At 41.8% G+C, this 20,709-nt stretch overlaps 3 protein-coding genes across 8 annotated transcripts in view; 1 reads left to right on the top strand and 2 right to left on the bottom strand.

The window, feature by feature from the left end:
- Positions 1 to 20,709, bottom strand: part of LOC126923185 (facilitated trehalose transporter Tret1-like) — a 35,090-nt gene that overhangs the window by 13,916 nt on the left and 465 nt on the right. Inside the window, exon 1 of one of the 3 annotated variants that reach the window (XM_050736426.1) lies at positions 1,927 to 2,050. The exons of the other annotated variants lie outside the window; for them this stretch is intronic. The gene's annotated coding sequence lies outside the window, so the exon portion shown is untranslated. Of the gene's footprint in view, positions 1 to 1,926; positions 2,051 to 20,709 lie in introns of those variants that run through there. 3 annotated transcript variants of the gene reach the window in all.
- LOC126923201 (NADH dehydrogenase [ubiquinone] 1 beta subcomplex subunit 5, mitochondrial) lies at positions 3,019 to 4,098 on the bottom strand. Its single transcript, XM_050736467.1, has 3 exons — positions 3,932 to 4,098; positions 3,481 to 3,692; positions 3,019 to 3,400 (listed from the first exon to the last, which is right to left on the bottom strand). Exons 1-3 carry the CDS (start codon positions 4,041 to 4,043, stop codon positions 3,167 to 3,169), a joined length of 558 nt encoding a protein of 185 aa, XP_050592424.1. The 5' UTR covers positions 4,044 to 4,098; the 3' UTR covers positions 3,019 to 3,166.
- On the top strand, positions 6,971 to 20,645 carry LOC126923188 (facilitated trehalose transporter Tret1-like). Of its 4 annotated transcripts, XR_007713069.1 has the most exons (10): positions 6,971 to 7,262; positions 9,725 to 9,923; positions 14,921 to 15,050; positions 15,145 to 15,280; positions 15,821 to 16,277; positions 16,635 to 16,884; positions 16,987 to 17,193; positions 17,288 to 17,480; positions 18,253 to 18,545; positions 18,631 to 20,645. XR_007713069.1 is itself a non-coding variant. In XM_050736432.1 (9 exons), exons 2-9 carry the CDS (start codon positions 9,904 to 9,906, stop codon positions 18,492 to 18,494), a joined length of 1,635 nt encoding a protein of 544 aa, XP_050592389.1. In that variant the 5' UTR covers positions 6,971 to 7,262; positions 9,725 to 9,903; the 3' UTR covers positions 18,495 to 20,645. The 4 variants fall into 4 exon arrangements, 3 of the variants coding, with proteins under 3 accessions (XP_050592389.1, XP_050592392.1, XP_050592390.1); XM_050736432.1 differs by having other exon boundaries at positions 18,253 to 20,645; XM_050736435.1 differs by lacking the exon at positions 6,971 to 7,262 and adding an exon at positions 7,624 to 7,796 and having other exon boundaries at positions 18,253 to 20,645.

The raw sequence follows: 20,709 nt of genomic DNA, 5'->3' as shown, positions 1-20,709 counted from the left end.
TCGTGGACTTTTCAAAAGCTCGAATCCAAATCTTTTCTGCTAGGACGATAAGATTATGGTTACTCGAGCGAAGCCAAGTAGCTTGCTTTCTAAATCGTCCAGTTCGATCATGAACGATTTTTAAGCGATCCACCCTTGAAAATAGACTATTCGACTCGTAACTCTATCATTTCGTATTTTCTTTCGTCGGGCGTAATAAACTACGCGGTATTTTCTCGTTCCTCCGTTCCGTCAATCATTCGCTATATTATAGACCAACAGGATAAATCCCGTTATTCTACATTATTATTATTATGTTATTCTATATTATTATACCTGCAACAAGTTCCGCGTAAAGCTCGAGATTCGGACTGATTTTAAGATATCGAAGCTCGGATAATTCTTATTATTTTATCTCGACGTCTTACTATGGGACATACCGCAACCACTGATCACGATGAATCGTTAAACTCGTAAAACGCAAGTTGCGTTGCATCGCGCGCTTCTATATATATTGTATAGAATCGCGTTGTTTCTTTTCCTCTTTATACCGACTATCTAGTCCGTAATGAACAAAAACGATTAAACGTGTCAAATTACTCGGCGCTTTTAAAATGTTTTGCTCGTGGCAGGTAAACGCTTCGCATTTAGATATTAATTACCTTCCATTATCCATCGGATGAGGATAGTGTCGAGCAATATGCAATTCGAAATGCATAACATGCACAGTATATGCACGCAACGCTGAACCAGGCGTACGGTAAGCGTACGTAATTTTTAAGGAAATTTTATGCAATCGAAGATAAATTCGAATTAACGATAACAGGCAGCCTGGAAAAACACAGCGAGGAAACGGTAGATCAACCTTAGGTAGTAAGAAAGTAGCGATAGTTAGGAGGGAGCATGGGTTAAGCGAGTAAGCGATTAGTCGTCTAAGGAGTAGATGACTGGATAGTAAGATAGGTATTATAATTGTAAAGTAAATCTATTTAATCAAGTAAAATAGCAATCATCGGCGACGATAACGTACGATACAGATCCCAGTTATTCGAGATTCCGTGTATCTCCTCGGCGTATCCTCGGCTCCTCGCTGTTCTGCTATAGGTATAGAACCTAGGAATTACATAACGAGAGACGATCGAGCGACGCGTGAAACGCGGGTAATCGACACGGGGGAGACAAAAAAAAAAAAAAGAGAAACAAAGACTCGCAGGCATAATTGAAGATGGATCCGCGCGAGGAAGCGGCTCGAAGCGTAGATATCGCGTATGCACGTGCAAAGTCGTTGGTGACCAGCCTTCCTTCCATCGCGTCGCATCACATCGCATCGCATCGCATCGCATCGCATCGCATCGCATCGCATCGCATCGCATCGTAGAAGAGAACGTCGAGGTATTATGCAAGATATCGGGATCCAACCTTGGCAATGACCACTAACTATGACGATTGAGTTGGTACCGGCCAACTGTGTCTGTCCGTATCATTAGCTTCCCGCTAGGATAATCGCAGAGTCGGTGATTCGTAACAACCGATTCACCACCGGCAGCATCTTTTTACTTACTAGCACTTTACTCGCGGAAAAAACAACCACCTGCGGCTGACGGCCGGAAATAAAATTTCCCACTTTACCGACGTGACGCTGATTTGATTAATTTGCATGACTAGTTATTTAAAAAATAGGTACAAGTACGATCGAGGGGAATAATATCGGTACCTATAACAAGAACATTACCGATAAACGGACCATCTTTGTGATAGAAACAATCCTTTGCACCTGTTTATACATCCTGTTTAAGTAGGTAAGAATTAGATTTTTCTTATCTTCGCTGTGCGATGCCAATATAAAGATGTTTGTTCGCGTTCGTTCGTATAAGGGATGAATACAAGTTTGGTTTTAATTTCAATGAAAATAATAAAAAAAAAAAGCCTGATTATAGATATACATACGTGCGTATGCTTGCTCGGATTCACTTTGAAAACTAGCTACGCAAACAGCGATGTAATTTTTCAAATAAACGATAAGCTGAAAAATTCACGTGTTAATCGATGCTCGATTTCTTAGACTGCAACTCTGAAATGAAAGAAATGAAAGAAATGAAAGAAATGAAAGAAATGAAAGAAATGAAAGAACGGAATCACCTACCGAAAAAGTAGCAAGAGAAAAGTGCTTTCTTGCTGTAATTTCTAATCGTAAGTAATGTACAATTTCTATGGTGCGTTAGCGAGAGCGGATTAAAGTGATTTAAAAAACGCTTTGTAACCTATCGATGCGACAGAATCTGGAATTATTGTATTTGGAACTACTCACTTGTTTAAAATTCACGTGTTAATCGCTAAACACCTGACTGGCTAAACTGGTGAGTCTAGATTCTCCCAATTCCCCGAATGGAGTTTAAATCTATCGTATGACGATAATTGTACGTTATCTAATCTTCGTCTTACCGTTTCGTTCCAAGCAAGTAGAACACGAACCTGTCCAAGTGTACATACAAATTTCGCGACATTTTGTCAAATGGAATTTTTCATTAAACCTAATTCTTCCACCGAGTTTAATCTCGTTTGATTCGATAAACGAATATACTTTAATAAGTTTATTTAAAAATAGATGGAAATTTTGATTTCGAATTCGTTACTGTTCGCTATACTACGCATGTATGTCGCACATGTATATACATTCGTAGTTGGACAATGAGAAAAGTTTGTGGCGACATCTATCCTTTTCGCGCGGAAAGCAAACAAAAGCAATGGATTGGTTGCCGATAGCAGATATGCGTAATAAGATCAGAGACGAATATACCAGAAACCGGGGTTCTGTGCCTCGTCCGTGATAAGATAGAGCTGGCATAATAAATCAAACGGATCGCATAACTATTATTGTACCACAGAGATTTAGTGTCAACGATAGAGCAGAGTAGTGATCGTTCGTAACGTCTACGTTTGTTCGATACCGAATCGATAAATGACACAAACAAATACATAGATAAATGTCGGAAATGACACAAGAATGGGAAAGATAGTCTTAAATACGCGATAGAGAAATTCTGTATATCGTACATTATTTATATTATCGCTGTTAAATTACAGAATCCTATACGCTGTACATGTCTTTCGTTATTTTTTATTGAATTTTCTATGTAAAAACGATTTTCTTTCTAGCTTATAACAACTCTACGTTACTTACGATGTATTATATATCGAATTCCTTTAGAGATTCCTTTATATTTATTATTTCTTTCCCAAAACCTTCTTTAAAGCTCCAATATCTATAGTCTTCGTGGTCCTGTATATCCTCCATAATTTTTTGTCGTAACAAGTACAATTTGGTCTTGTTTGAAGTTGCCTTCGCTTTATGAAGAAATTTTTCATATTCCATTTGTGTGTTTGGGAACAAATATCTCGCAAGAAATCTTGTAATCGGATGCTGTAGAAAAAGCATTGGTTTTACGCTTACAATTTTGCCTGCAACGCGTATTTAAAAGTATTTTTTCAACGCTGTCTCACCCTGTAGTATTCCCATTGCTTTGGAATATATCCTTCTGGTATTGGTTCTAAGGTCGCTGGTCCTATAAATACGTTGCAATAAAACATGAGCAAACCAGCAGGTATTATGCCCATAAAGGTGTAAAAATGCAGCCAATCTTTAGTTTTATGCCATTGCCATCGACTTGCAGTTACTTCCATAACACGATGTTCCGACATGCGTCTTACCGTTCCTAAAAGTTATCAAATTTGTAGTTTTTTAACATTCGTCGACAAAGTTGACTATTTGAAACAAGTCGATTATTTTTCCAGTAGTCATCGTTGATCACGTTTAATTCTCGTAAGAACAACTCTGTAAACAGGCACACAGCGTGTTCGCGTTCGTGGGAAAATTTGTTGCGTAACAAAACACTACTACTCCTTCGATATACACTGTTCTATCTAGAGAACGAAATATAATTATCTTCATCACCTTGGTTTTGCAACGCATAATTGTTGTTTATCCGTAGTAATTTTCCCAATAGCTCGTTTGTATGAAATAATTTTCGATTAGTCGTAAGCAAAAGCCTACTCACGACAGCCATTTTGGTTTGTAACTATAAAACGGAACGTACTACTTGTCTTGTTAGCGCATGAACCACCGTTGGCTACTTTACCGACGGTAATCTAATCTCTTTAAGAAGCCGCGAAACTTGAAATTGCGTACGTCAAATACGATTAAATATTTCCACTTTAATAGGTATATATAAATTTTGTAGGTATATTTGAATGTTATATAGTTTTTAATTAATATAATTAAATTATAATTTAATTATATAAGGATCGTAATAGTTTTGATGGTAAATTTATTTTTTTATGCCAAATTGCCATATATTTATGATAAAATCCGTACCTTATCTCATATAAGATAATTAAATACGAACGCATCGTGTTGAGTTAGAACGTAATTTATTAAAAGAAAGCGTAATCTTTGATATAAAACAATATGTTATATATATACATATATATATAATATTATATATAAAATAAATATGATATTAAATATAATATATATATAGCATTTATATGTAGATAAATTGCGGTTTGAAACTTGAGAGAAAGAAAGAGAAACGGATAAATTGGCGCGAAGCTTTCGCGACGCCATACTATGCCATGCCATGCCATCTAATACAAAGGTACATTTAGCGCCAATGAAGTTAGGTCAAGTGAATAGTTGAACTCGAGAAATGATTCTAAATTAGAAACGCTCGTTACAAATTGTCGTGATCGTGTTTGAAAACAAAAAACAACTAACGATAGAAACTATACCAACGATAATTAATTCTTAGAAACGGAAAAACTAAATTTCATTACCAACTTAATATATCTATGATCACGTAAGTTGTCTTCTTTGGCCTAAATATTCCTGATCCAGTAATATCATAGGCCAGTTGTTACCGCTGCTAGCAATATTGGATTTTGCATTACAGATAATCTTATCACTACGTTATTAGTAGTATTAACTAGCGTTGACAAATATAATGTTAACTAGCGTTAACAAAATTAATGTTGGTCTTACACCTAACGACCGTCAAACATTTATCCAGCATGTTATTGGTCGTCTGCAAACATCTCGACCGACTATATATATATATATCAATCTCAACCGCTATGTGCAGTGCTTGATCCTCATTGAAGTAAATGGTATTGATTCGGACGAAATTAATGCTGGCGTCAAGTTACTGAAAATGTTCGTATTCGACACGTTGAGGAACGCATGACGCACAGACGATGCAGCATTTGCCGATGCTGTCGAATCGACTAGTAGTTGCAAAGAAACATCAAGAATATGCAATAACGATTAATTGCTTTAAACGTCTAGCATTTTAGCGTAAAGATACATAGGGCAAGTATATGTGTAGTATATGTATATACCAGTGAATCGACTGTTGACACGTAACTGATATAACACGGAACTTGGATCGGCATGTACGATAAAATACCGAATCTCTTAATAATTATTATTATTATCTGTGTGGTCTAGCAAAATATCATTTAATAACTATTCGATCAAAGATATTACGTTTCACAATTGACATGTTTGCGACACATTCTTTACTCGCGTTTTTACCTCTTCTACGGTTCTATCATCTACACGGAAAAAAGCATCTGCACTTGAAGCAATCTACGTGTTTTCTTCCGTTGATTAAAGCTGCAAAAAAATGTTACTCGATTATGACGATGGCGTAATAAAGAAAAAGAAATGTCACGTGGCAATAAATCAACAAAACGGCCAAGATAAGATCTGTTGAGGTTATTCGGTGTATAAAGAGAGAAAAACGCGTGGATAAAGTGTAAGGTACAAAATATATATTTGATTTAATAGTGAAGTGTAACAATAAGTAGGAGTACAATTTGAGCTGGTCCAGATCCGCACGCTAGCAGTGTTACCTTATAACTGAAACCCCGAAGCCAACGTCGCCTGTCTACTGTTTATGATCTGCCTTCCTGCTATTCTTTTGTCGTATATGCTGTCGATGGCTTCATCGCTTGAGAAAACTAAAAAGACCAGATGTGGAGTTTTTCTAGAAGTGGTGACCACTTCAACAAGATCCATGGTGTCGTTTACTATTTTGTATGATCAAGTGGAACGAATGTACACCGACTGATTCCACCGAGAAGGCGAGAAGGCGAGAAGGCGAGAAGGCGAGAAGGCGAGAAGGCGAGAAGGCGAGACGGCGACCCTGAAGAAATGGGTTAAAGACCGCGAACCTTTACCCTTTCCCATATGTCTTTCGAATTGTTTCGTTTCGAGACGTTCGGTCGTTGTTCCGCGTGCATCCCTTCTACCCGGCTGCCCAAAGATAGACCTATGCAAAACTTACGTATACGGTGCATCGAGTACACCGGGTGCACCATACAATAGATGCAACGAACCTCTCTCGTCGTTCACGTGATTCACACGCCTCTATACTCGCGGCTGTTTTCGCAATACACGCTGCCGTACACGTGAACTCGTACATACTGTTATGTTCGACATCTCGTGAATCTCGTCGCTGTTCCGTTCCTCGAAATAACGATTCTATCAAAATAAAACCAAAGAAACGTAACTAAAAAACAAAGAAAACCTATCCGGTTTCAGCCGGATAATTGCTTGAAATTCGACGTGGAACTGTGTTTCGCAAAATACAACCTACGATCTACCGTGGTCTCTCGAGCTTGAAACGCTCGACGAACGGTTTGCATTTGCAGCATTCGAATCGATTCGTGTCACGAGCTTGGGAATTGCCCGTCGACTGAACGTTTCGAACGAGAATGGGTCATTGTCCACCAGTACTTTATATCATCGTTCGTTGCTTTAGTTTAGCATCGTGTAGTATCGGGTATCAGCCGGAGCTCTGTGCTTTCTATTTTCCATGTGTGTTAGCAACCCTTAAATTGCTCGCTTTGTCGCCAGTAATATAAATATATATGTACGTATGTACCATACCAGCGCAGAAAACAGACGTCGTAGCGCCGGCAACGGGAAGGGACAATCGACCGCGAAGCAAGCGTTCCCAGTTCCCCAGCCTTTAGTCGCGTATTGGCCACCGCGCACTGCACGTCGGGAGCTGTTCGTATCCGAACGAACGAAAGACCGAACGAAGCTTCTTCTCTGTTCTATTGGCAGATACGAAGAAAACGTGCGCGCGCGAGATAGATAGATAGATAGAGAGAGGGAGGGGGAGAGAGAGAGGGGAACATTGGCAAAAGAAAGAAGAGCGAAAGAAGGAGGCTTAAGGATCGAATTTAAAATAGAAGAAGAAAAGTCGCGACTCTACGAGGTGAGTACCAATTTGTTCGCTATACACGACGTACGTTTACGATTAGATTTGTCAAGTGTTTTATCGGCGCGTATACGCAAGTAACGGGGAAGATGGGAAATTTCTTTGGAATTAAAAACAATTTAGAAATGAATCGATGCGACGGATACACGAAGGTACGGTCCTGTGTGCCGTTGACTTTTCGACGATCGATCCTTCCGTCGTCGTCTCGTTATCTCTCGCATAGAATCGGTCAAAGGAGCAGATTTCGGGTTTTTAGTCTCGAGTACGGATGTCAGAAATCGATCGCGAGTTGAAACTCGACTATGTGTTGTCCGTTGAAAGTCAGACATGGCAAATCGCGTTTCAAACGAAGCTTTCCAAGAGACCAAGAAGAACCGCTTTCGAGAACAGTCTTTGCCGGAGGTTCGATGGAACTCGTGTACTCTGTACGTTATGTGAACATTTCGCACTCGTGTGAACACACGATCGATCGTTCAAAAATAGACACTCTGTGTGACAGTGACCTACGCCTACTTCGATATCTCGATGAGGGTAATATACGGCGCTTTAAACGATCGAATTTAATCTAACCTCGAACCTATACCTATTGTATCGTATGCATCGTATATACTAGATATTCATGATTCTTATTCGAAGATTGTGTGAAAATTATTGAAAAAAATATTTAGCACGATTTGTTGTCAAATCGATCCAATGCTTCGTTCGGCCAAATCGTTCAGAATGTATAGTATAGGGTAATATAGGGTAGTATAGGTACTGTATAGTATAGAGTATAGAGTATAGAGTATAAAACGATGGTTTGCTCGGGCTCTCCTCTGTTTCGTTTCCGCTACCTTCTCTGGCCGACGTTATAACACGATTAAATACATTGCGATAGTTGCAAAGTACAACAAAGTATCTTTATGGTTAGCGCGAGTGATTTAATCGTGTAAATGACGTAATATTTGCTACGCCGCACCTGTACGTAAACCGAATGCGTGCCGCTTTGCTTTGTGCGAATTCAATTTTACTCTCTGACCTCTGACCTGGTCGCTCGTGTAACAATGATTTACACGCAGACGAGATCGTCGTTTTACGTTCGAATGAAAAACAAACCGTACGAATAATACGTAGAAATAATACGTAGGAATGGCGTACTTCAAATCCAGAAATATGTTGACGATGTTCACGAGAACATTATAAAAACTGTAAAGATTAAATATGACGCAAAAATTGAAATAATTATTTTGCGATGTCACGTTTTCGAGTAGTGTCGAGTAGATAAATTGCCACGCAAGTACGAGACGCGTGGATTATCTTGTGCCGTTTAGTCGTTGTTGTATCGGCGATTAAACGAGATAACGATGGCCATTGTAAAATTAATCTATTTTAATGTTTTATTTAACATAGGATCGGCGACTAATCCGCGATAATTAGTTTAAGTAGGCGAAACACGACGACGCATCGTTAAAAATGATGGAATAAAGCATCGAACGAAACGATATAATATCGAGCTGCGAGATAATATCGAGCAAGCGTAAAATATACTTTGATTAAATATATCGAGCGGCGGAATAAACCGTCTGACGAATAACTGCTAATAAGTATCTGGTCCTTAATTGCGTATCACGTGACGGACCTGAGCACGCGAATCTCTTATGCAATCGGGCGTAAAGACATTATCTGGATCGTGAATCAGAATCGAACGATTCGAGAAATCTCGTGGTACTCGTTGAACGGCAATCTCGATGCGATCCTTGGCTGCGGGAGACGTGGCGTTAACGACCAGAGGAAAGAAACAGACGATTTCCAAAGATCGAGAACGCGGTCGATTCTCCCTTCCTTTATTCCCTTATTCCGATCGAGAGGAATTGCACGGCACAGCTGCGTGTCGTGATTTAATCGGCGCGCGTTCCTCGAATCGCGAACCCGTTATCGTTCAAGGGTTATTCGTCGATCGTCGAACACCGATTTTAGCGAGACAACTTTTTCATAAGTTAATAAACTACCGTCTTTTGGAACGCGGAATATTCCTTGTTCGCTCGAGTCGGTCCGACGACTTTGGTTGGCTTAGCGGCGTGTACGGTGTAACTGGCCAGCGTTATCGAAGCCGTACTGGAGGAAAAGTCGCGCGTTCTCTACAGCGTACAGTGTAAGCATACGCTCTGTATAGGTGGTAGGCTGCACGAAAGAAGGTGAAAAATCTGCCTGGCATCGTAGAAAGTCAGTGGGCTGCCACGAAGGCGGTTTCAACAACGAAATTATCGTGTCATTAGCCACGATGGTATACCGTGGGCCTCGGGCCTTCTTCGAGACCAGACGTTCGTTACAACTGACGACAATGCGCGGCGCTTTTGCGCGGAGAATTACGCAAACTAACGAACTGCGTTCGATCATCTGGCGATTCGTGCTCATCCGGAGAAGAGAAATTGGTCGAATCAATTGGTAAAATCCTATTCGATGTTTTCTTTTTTTTCCAGAGTGTACGTAAAATGGTGGTGACCGAGTACGAAATCCACGTTCTCAGTTGACAGGCAAGGGGCTCTTTCCAGGAGAAGCGAAGATTGACTAGCACGTTAACCAAAGAAAAGGACAGCAGGCGCAGCCAAATAGACGCGTGTAGCAGTGGTGCGAAGAAGAGGCATAAGAAACAGCAGCTATGGATCCTTATTCGCTGAGGTTAGTCTTGCCGAAGGAAATGTGTTTACACACGCTCGTTAACGATTTATGGATGGAGATAGGTAAATCGAATGCAACGGTCAGAAAGTAAGAAATCGAAGTAACACGAAAATAAATCGAGTAACACGATATAATAACGGCAAGTGCACAGCTTACTTTGTAGTAAATAACCTTGTCGGAGTAAAAAATAATATATCCGTCTAATTCGTCGACCTAGCCCGATCCGTCGCGTGTCAGATACGAGCAGCCGTCAAATTTGCCAACAGGTTTTATCGACAGGTGGCCCGTAGACGTATTTCTTTCGCTTTTTCCCTTTGTCGTGATCGTGTATATGCCTTTCCATCTGCGTTAGGGAACGGTTCTTTCCGCAGCATCTTTCTACAGCAAATGCCTTCTGTGTTCCTCGACGGCATCGTTTCTAGAGGGTATAGACCATTTTGTATGGCCCGCTTGTCAGACGATATTTCTCTCTGATCTAAACTCGATATGGCGCGTTCAGCGTTGTTAACGTCGTCGTTGATGCGCCGCGCTATGCTACTAGTTTTAATATTTTCCTCTTTATGGAATCTGGATTGTCTGGATTGCCTGTATCGTTTCCACGCTAGCGAAATACGCGATCGTTCGGCGAAAGAGGTGCTGAAAATCACGCGTTCCGTTGACTTTGTCGACCGATCGGTTCCTATTTCATAACAGCGAGCAAGAAGGGTAATCGTCGATCGAAAATTCAGAGGATGGCGACATCCTATAGCGAATACGTTATTGTGATTGCTTGGCTGTCCTCGAGCGAGAGAGCCTAATCGAATCTGTTTTCGTTATTCGCGCACGTATAACGGCGATACGACGTACGACGGGAATTTTGGAAAGCGTCCTTCGGGATTCATCGTTCTTTCGACCATCGATCGTGTATTTGAGATTAACGTAATCGTTGTATTCGATCCACTTGGCAATGAAGTGGATGTTATATAAAATTTTGACGGGATGGAGGATGGATGTTTCAGGAGGCCAAGTACAAACGAAAGCACACGAAACTCGTTCGGGGGAATAACAGGAAGACTCGTTCTCCGGTCCGCAGAACCAGTTTTGCCAGCCGATAAATCGCCGATACTCTTGTTTTGAACGCGCGTCAGCAAGACGGATACGTTTAAATCGCTATATCGTTCGTCGTTGTCCTTTCTTCCACAACGTTATCAATGTCGAGTCGCGTTAAAGAGAAAAAAAGAAAAAAAGAAAAAAAAAAAAAGAAAAAAAAAGAGAGAAAAAAAGAAGAACAAAAGACAAGACGCGAGATATTTTCCACGAAGAAAAGTGAATCGTGGATGAGGATGGTGACCGTATCGAACGTGTCAGAAGTGCGCAAAATGGGAAAATTTAATGAAATTATAGACACGAGCAAGTTACATTCATGTTTACGAATCGTCATCTCGATTTTGGAAAACAACTTCTGATCTAACCATGCGTTGGGATCTGGCACCTGGGATCCGGGATCCGGGATCCGGGATCCGGGATTTGGAATCGTGTGTACGGTTTCTGCCAATATAGTTGGTACCTCGAGAGCACGTGTTACATAAACGGACGCAACTGATAGTGGGAACTTGTAAACACAGAACGAAAACCGAAAAACGAAGAACGATCGAGTTAATATTTAAAAGCTAAACGGTCGATCGTTCTCTGACGGAACGATGCGAATGGAATTGCGAATGAAATTATTAATCGTCGATTAATCGTGAAACGCTGACAATAAGCGACGTATCGCTTCTATCGCTGCTGCGATTTAGAAAATACGCGTATACCGGCACGTTCATTTACGAACCACCGGTGGATAGATAAATTACTGTTACCGCGATAATACGTGCATACGTACTAGGCTGAAAGGAAACAAGGCACGAGGATCGACCGCTTTCCGATCACGAATCCAAGCGTCGTGATATCGAGTCAAGGAAATTTTTGCACCGTGCCCTCCAAATGTTTCTTTCGTTCATCTTATCTATCAAGTTCAAACGGCCGACTTACGATCGATCGTGTCACGTAACAAACAAAGAGTCACGATGTCGATAATGAACGGAGTCGATCTAACAATAACTAGGCATGATACGCTCTGTCTGACGTAATCCTTTATATTTGTTCTTCTTACTTTGCTTGGCAAGGCTTGCATTTAAAATATCACGACGCGAAAGAAAGACGAAAGAAGCGCGAAAGGCTATCGCTATCTAGAAGGAAACTAGAGCCGAAATAACGCCAAGCGACGTGATTTGATACCGTTGGACGTGATAAAAAGCTCAGCACCGAGTTATCCAGTGATGACAACTACGCATCGTTGTTTCTTTTCCTATCGAGTATTCAGCCTGGCGTATAAATGTCTCGAATAAATTTGTCCCGTTACTTTCGATTCTCTGGAAATTTCCGTTTGCACGGCTAAGCCGAGTTAGTCGAGTTATACGGGGCCCCGCTAATCTCAAAATTCGCCATCTGTGTTGTTCGTTTGCCTCGTCTCGTAGCCAGGTACGGTCTTATTTACCGCGTTACTTTACGTTTCGACACCCTATGACTAAGGCTAAAGATGTCACCGCTAAAAAATATATATATGCGCGCGGATAATAAATGCCTGGCCTTTCTACGGCATTGCTATTCTTAGAAAAGCTGTCCAACATCTGTCAGGCACAGATATTTTTATTAGAGTTTTAGATATCGATTTATCGATACGTCTGTAAATCCGTATACGATTAGGAGGCTAAGAAATTCCGGCTTTCCAGCTAGCGCCGATAATCTTACAAAGTCATAAGGCGCTTGCTTCAGGGACTGCTTTATAACTGGCTGTGCGGAATAATTTTTATGGCAGCATGTATCGGTACACGCTTGATAAGGATTTAAAGCGTGTTACGGTCGCTGGGAATTTCCGTGCAGAGCCTCGCAGGTAGCTCCGTAGCCTGCGGTAACGCGTATTACGAATCGATCGTATTAAGCCGCCGACTCTGTTAAACACTCGCTCGCAAAGTGAAAATGTACGGACAAGCGATCCGCGTGTTTCTTCCAATCCCCATCGTCAACGTTTCTCGAACGAGCTGTAAGTTCAGACTGTAGTCGGCGTTTTTCGCCAGCCGCGCTCGATTCGCGCTGCGTCTTTTGCGAGCCCAGTGTCTCCGACGATATCGTTGGAACGATCTTTTCTCGTTGAAGCGCGAAGGCGTGCGTACGGGACAAGGTATTTCATCTCGCGCGACTCGTTACACCGAGAGCTTGTTATACCGATGCAAGGAATTAAATAAATTATGAGAACAAGCAGCACCTGATACTTGCGCAAGCATCGTCTTGTCTGATATTAAACGCTTACAACGAATACAGCAATAAGCAACATTTCCGTGGTTGCAAACGCACCACACTATCCATCGGCGTATATGCACATCGGTACGTACGTAATTGTTTCGTTGATAACGCATGCCGTTGCTTTATCGAATACCAGTAGATCGTTAAGCGCAACGTGTTCGTCGTTATACGCTCGTTTGCACTCGTAAGAAATTATCGAGCGGCATTTCACTTGTTTAAACATAGGCGGCCGGCGATAATTTCATTCCGCAAGCTGTTATAATTATCGGAGTGTATATCGGCGATGCGTCGGAAAGTCCGTCTAATGCCCAGTTACTCCGATCGTCGGTCGGTAAGGAACGCGTGCATACCTAGTCTTGTCGTAACTCGTAACGCCTTTTCGAAATCGTTTTCATCGGGAGACAGAATCGAGACAGAGACGCGAACACATCGTACGCTAATTCGCAGGATCGTTTTTACGCGACTTTTTCGCCGATCGATAAATACGCGCGATAAGCGCGCGTAAACGGACGGTACGCGATACAATTTCCGTTTGTCCGTTTGTCTAGCGAAGAAACGATATAATTTTGATATTTCCTGTATCTCGCGCTCAGCAACGAAATTCACGAAAGTGAATACGAATGTACGTTGGATGGACACGATTCGTCCGTCGGTGTCGAGTAATAAAGCGTTCGACTCCGTTGTATTCATCGACGGGGAAATGCTGGAATTTGCTAACGCGCGTTAATTTAACGCCGCTTTTAATTGAGCCGAGTTAAGGCCCGACAGCTTAGTCGCGAAACGCGTTTCCATTTGCAGCGGTCGCTGGTTACACAACGCTCGCATACTGTTTTCGGTTCTCGATTCTCGGTTCTCGGTTCTCGGTTCTCGGTTCTCGGGCGAAAAATAATCCCGCGTCTCGTTACTTTCGCTTGTAAACGAAATATTTCTATTATCGTCGAACGTTGTTTGTCAGAAAGCGGCTTAATTATCGCCACATCTGTGTCGCGTTTAAACGATGCACAAACACGCTTTCTCAATATGTCTCTCGGTCATCGATCGATTTAAGTTGCGGCAACTCGTCGCCGTTGATCGCCAGCTGCTATAAATCTATCCGTACGTAATTACCAGTTCCAGCGATATAAACATCGTGCGTGCACGATAAACGGTGATGCGCGTGATGTCACCGTTGCGAAACACGATCGCCTACAAATTATATATACACACACACGCATATCTACGTAGCTACGCGTGTACAGTTTCGACATTGTTAAGGTTGCACGGAACAGCGGTCAAGCGACAAATTAATCGACCAGCGGGTACGCGTATGCCAGCGAGATAGAGCTACCAAGAAATGGAAACGCTTTATCGCGATCGTGTAAATCGTCGCGCGTAAAGCGTTCGTCTATCCGCCAGGCCGGCTACATTGGCATATTGCCATCCCGGTATATCGCGGTGCACAGCCTTCAGGTTCTTGACGATCGAATAAAGAAGCTAGCTTAATCTCGTAATTGTCGATACGTGTTATAAAAAAATGCATCGACGCGTGCAAAGCTATCGTTTGATCGCCGTGCAACCGTCTTTAATGTTTTAATTAACGTTTTAATCGGCGGACACGATTTCGAGGAAAGGAGAAGAAAAGGAGAAAAGAGGGCTGGACGAGTCGGTGACGGGGGCGCGGGCTCTTTGTGTTTCAGTGTGGAGCGCGAGGCATCGAAGAACATCGAGGAGAACGAGAGAGAACGTTTCAAAGACGCGATCGTATCGAGCAGAAGTCTGAACAAAGGCTTCGTCGAGCCTACTACCATTAAAAATGCCATACACGAGGTATAATATCATCGATATAAACATGGAAATACGATGTGTAATGTATGTCTGGAACAACGACCGATCCAACATCCGATCTGTGATCTATCCTTAGATCGCTTCCTGTATCATTGCCGCGTCTTTCCATATATCGGTAGGACTAGCCATGGCTTATTCGGCTATTTTGATCCCCCACCTTGAGGCCGAGGACGCGGAATTGCACGCAACGCGAGAACAGACATCCTGGATCGGTAAGCAACTTGTTAGACGCGTCGATAACGACGATACAAGGAATAGCGACGACTAAAATTCACTATAATTAAATTTAAAATAACTCAAATTTCAAATAACAGAGTGATTACGTCGAGTCGAGTATAACGCGAGGTTACAGCCGCGAGAGAGGTGAGTAGTCGCCGAACGAAATAATAACTGGCTAAAATAGTAACTGTAACTCGGTTCGCCAGTTTCTATTTCTAATCTCTTGACTAAATTACAGTTCCATTAGCATTTCGCCTAGTCTTTGTTACTTCGTAACGATCGGCGGAACGGTCGTACGCGAAACGTTACGTTCGAATAAGAGCGAGATTTTTTGATCTAGCAGGTTGATCGAATTTAATTTGATCGATCTTAGTTTACACAGAGACGCGGTTCTTTTCTCGACGACTGCAACAACCTCTTTTACGTACAACGTCGGTTGTCCGCGGCAGACATTCGACATTGACGAGAAGCGAATGGCGACGAGTTATTACTAGCAGGTATATCAGCGATTATTAAACGCGATCAATTTTCAGCCAGCGTGGTGGTAGTCAGCACACCTTTGGGTGCCTTGTTAGGAGGATTTCTAATGGAGACGGTGGGAAGATTGCGGACCCTTCAATTCGGCTCCGTCCCCTTCATCGCAGGCTGGATTCTCATAGCGCTGTCGACCAATATCCCGATGATTTTAGTCGGTCGATTGTTGTCCGGGCTAGCCACGGCTCTCGCAACTTCACCAGCTATCGTCTACATCACCGAAGTCGCAAGACCAGAACTTAGAGGATCGATGATATCTTTCGGTCCAACTTTGGCCTCGTTTGGCATGGTGCTTTCGTACTTGAAGGGTGCATACATTCATTGGAGACTGGTGGCCTGGCTGGGCATAATTTATGCCGTCGTGCCAATCATTTTGGTGCAACTGTTCGTCCCGGAATCGCCTGTATGGCTCGTCTCTAAGGGACGATTGGACGATGCGAAGAAATCGTTGGAATGGTAAGGAAAAGCGAATGAAAGCGATCAGTTTTCCGATCTATGTCGGCGGTATTAGTAGCGGTAGTAACGATGGTAGTAGTAGTAGTAGTAGTAGTAGTAGTAGTAGTAGTAGTAATAATAGTAGCAGTAGCGATAGGTGGTGGTGGATAGTGATAACGGTGGAAATCGAGTGGCACGGAAGAGTGCGTTTTGTCGCGTCGCTAATGTCGATAAAGACGGGAGGCTGGCTTATTTTGCTACGCGTACGATGCGAAAACAGATGGAAAACTGATTTTCGCTAGATCGAATACTACTAGACCAGATTCGCTGTACCACGAAGGTAAGCGTTCCGAACGCTGTATCGTATTTGAATCGCAGGCTGTACAAGCACGAGGCGAAGCAAGGCAAGGTGTCCGCCGCGGAGGCACAGTTCAATACGATCGTGAAGGAGAACGAGATTAAATTGAGCGAACAAAGAAAGAGCAAACACGGCGGTGTCTCCACTAAACTCAGGGGATTCTTGAAGCCCACAGGATGGAAACCACTAACGATACTCTTCCTCTTCTTCTCCTTCCAACAGTTTTCCGGCATCTATATCACTCTCTTCTACGCTGTCACCTGGTTCCAAGTAAATAACTATTTCTCCTCGACGTTCACAGCATAGTCAGATCACTGATTCGATTATTATACATGGTGCGTTTCGTGATTAATCGTAATCACTGTCATTCAGGAAGTCGGTTCCGGCGTGGATGCATACATAGCCTCGATTCTAGTTGGTGTAACCCGTTTCCTGTGTTCGATGGTGAATACTTGGCTGCTAAGGCGGTACAAGAGGCGGCTCCTCTGTATAATCTCGTCTTTGGGAATGGCCTTTTGCATGACCGTTTCCGGTTACTACACCTATCTTATTAAGAACGGCGATCGTTCTGGATACTGGGTAAGCCTTCCAAGCTAAATGGTGCATGTATTCTCGAATAATTGTACGACGAAATTGTAAATCATCTTTATCGCGTTGTCTATCTGTTTGCCAGGTTCCTGTTGTATGTCTGTTACTTTACGTTTGCACGTCTATGGTCGGTATGTTGACTATTCCTTGGACCATGACGGCCGAGTTATTCCCTACCGACATCCGAGGAATCGCCCATTCCATCAGTTATTCCATAGCCAACTTGCTGATGTTCGCTGCTCTGCAAAGTTACAGAAGCTTACAAAGCTTCCTTGGTGGTATGTATACGATATTTAACGGAAGCTACGGTCACAGTCGCTAAAGTTTACGCGAGTTATCTAAATCTGAACGAATAAATGTTCACAACCGTTATTATCGGCAACGAACAAATTTTCACCTTTCTCTTTCAGCTCGAACGAAAATTGAATTTTTCTCGGATTAAACACTTTACAAAAGTAACTCTTATTTTTAGCGTCCCCGGCCATCTCTAATTTAGTTGTAGTAATATTTTAACTTTATACAATTGCAATATTTTCAACTCATTGTCGGACGTATGTACGTTTGAAAAGATATAGCTACTGGGCAACTACTAAGAAACGATTTTCTTTAAACACGAAAATGTATTAGGTGTGCACAGAAAAGAAAAAAAAAAAAAAAGAAAAAAAGAAAAAGGTAAAAGAAGAAAGAAAAAAAACACAATTTCATAGAAGCGTATCTCCAAGAGATTATGAAACAGGCAGATGATAGATTTAGCGACTATGGCAATATCTTGTCTGATGAATAATTTATCAGTCTGATACCAAGACCATATATATATATATATATATATATTTATAATATATAGAAATGCTTCGCATCTTTTGCATTCTTTCCGCGAGTGCCATACCGAACAGAGACTCTGTGAGAAAATGCGTTTTTAGTTTGTCGTTTTTAGTATGTCGAATAACATAAAACTGATCTATACAATCGTACGAAAACTCTCGCGTATGTATCTAGGTGGAAATGTTTCTTTTCTAACTCTATTCTCATACATTTTTCATACGATCGTAGGATCCCATGCCGTGCAATGGTTCTTCGCTGGTGTTTCCATAATGGCCGTGGTGTTCGTGTGGCTGTTGCTTCCAGAGACTCACGGCAAGAAGCTTTCGGAGATCGAGGAGTACTTCCAGAATCATTTCCTAGCAGTGGGTGCCGAGGCGAAAACGAAGAAACGGCGAGCACAGAGAAAGCAACAGCGTATCGACAAATCCGCCACGGAACCGTTGAACCCGAAAACCATACAAAACTTGTAGATGCTTTCTTCCGTGTGGCTGGGGGATCGTGGCGAGGAAGAATTCTTAGCTGTATGTACATATAACGTTTCTTCTATACATGACACACGAATTACCGGATTTTTACTTAAAGTTGTTACCTCTGTGAAACACGAAGCGCGAGGATACGAGATCAGATTTTTGCGAAAGCGAAGCTACTTCGATATCGTTGAGGTCAAGATCGAAGATAGATAGAACTTTGCAGAGCTGAGGCAGGAAGACAGAGAGAGACAGAGACAGAGAGAGAGAGAGAGAGAGAGAGAGAGAGAGAGAGAGAGAGAGAGAGAGAGAAAGAGAGAGAATACGAGTATAAATATATTACGAAGCTGTGTAGTTTGATAATTGAGTAGTTCGCTGCGAATTAATTGCGGTAGAACAGAGATCGGCGGAAAGGAGCCGTACGACGAGAGAACGGAAGAGAGAACAGATATATTTCGAGGCTAAACGAAACACGGCCAACGTCTCAGAAACGTTTCGCTCATATATAGGGTGGACGAATGGCCTCGCTTGTTGCTTATTCCAGGAAAATTTGTTAACGTATATTTGTAGACTGATGATATAAACGAATCCAGCGAATCGGTAAATTTCTGCCATCACTGGCCTACGTTTGTTCCGCGATAAGAAGTATAACTTTTTTTAAGAGGCAAACGATAGTATAATACGTTACATACGCGTGAATTCGTGATATACATATAGACGTGTCTGTGTATACAGGTATAGAGACGATGAGACGATTGATGATAATGCGCACGGCATGTACTTGCAGCTGCAAATGATATTGCAGAAGCAGCCAGACGGGAATTCTTTACCAAAAATCTAGCGAACGACTGTACGCGAGACTATAAAACAGTATTATTATACGTTGATCTGATACAGCCTGCCTTTTGCCTTTATAAAGAAATGCATATGGGCGGCCGTAGAGGAGGACGATAGAAACATCCTTGGTTCGGAAACACAGGCCAAGTGCGCGGCCAACTTAAATTTTTTCCTCGCGTCGCGCCGTAGATCGTCTCGCGAAATACCTTATGATCGATCGTTTGCCGTTTTCAGGCAATAGCATAGCATTCCTCTTTTGGAAACTAATTGTTAACAACTTTGCTGTGATTTACCCAATATAGACGAGAAGAAAGTCGCGCAACGAGAGGAAGCAGTATCCTGTTTTGCCTATGGAGCGTATAGTTTCAAATGCCAATATGTACATACATACATAGTATCGAATCGCAGGCGCAGGCGCTGCGTTGTATAAATCACTAACGCCTAACAAATCTATCGGTTTGTTCCAACTGACGGACTTGCTTTCTTTCCAATGGCGCTCATCTACTTAAACTAGATAGCCAAATGTTACGATCGTCCCTTTTTCTACGACCTTTTTGTCCCGTTTGATATTCAAGCTGATATACACATCACTTTTTACCATGCCTTTTTATAAACCATCCGTTTGTCTACCGAATGGCCGAAAATGGACCACTAACCAAACGCACAACACTACCTTTTTATCAGTTTATTAACCGTCGCCAGTTTACGGACATTCTAATCCGGCCGACTAATCCAACATAAGTATTTGTATTAGATGCGATAGCCGCAATCGATGGACACCAGCGTATCTCATAGTATCGGCTGCTCGATACTCGATAAAATCCATGTCCAAGTGTCGATTGGTTTTTTATCGAAATTCAGCTTGTCCGTAAATTGTTGGAAAAGCGAAACTATTACGAGCAAAGATGCAACCAAACGCTCCACGATTATCGTCATTAGTAGAAGGAAAAACGAGCATAGTCTACGATTGAAAAGAATGTGCGCATCAAACGCCAATTTCGCCTAAGAACTTTTCTAAAAACATATATACGTATATCGAAGTTTTTGGTTCGAAAAGAAGTGCCTTTCTTTTTTCTCTCCACTCTTTCATTCATTTTTTCGTAATATAAATATGCGTGAATATGCGAACAGAATAGAAATTTATAAGAATGTACTTTGTATCGTTGTATCTATATAGTACGCTTGTATTCTTCGATTGTACATGTATGTGTAAGTACATATGTACATGTATATACCTACATCTGTATGGCGTATACGTACCATTGCAAAATTTCATAGAATGTTTCTAATAAAATCATATTTTTCGAAACTGCTAAATATCGTAATTTATAACTATATATTCCATTCCATTAATAGCGAAAAGCGAAAAGCGAAAAGCGAA

This window comes from Bombus affinis, chromosome 13 (assembly GCF_024516045.1).
Source record: "Bombus affinis isolate iyBomAffi1 chromosome 13, iyBomAffi1.2, whole genome shotgun sequence".
Taxonomy (NCBI): Eukaryota; Metazoa; Arthropoda; class Insecta; order Hymenoptera; family Apidae; genus Bombus; species Bombus affinis.
The sequence above is the reverse complement of the archived record's forward strand: the minus strand, read 5'-3'. Positions and strand labels throughout refer to the sequence as shown.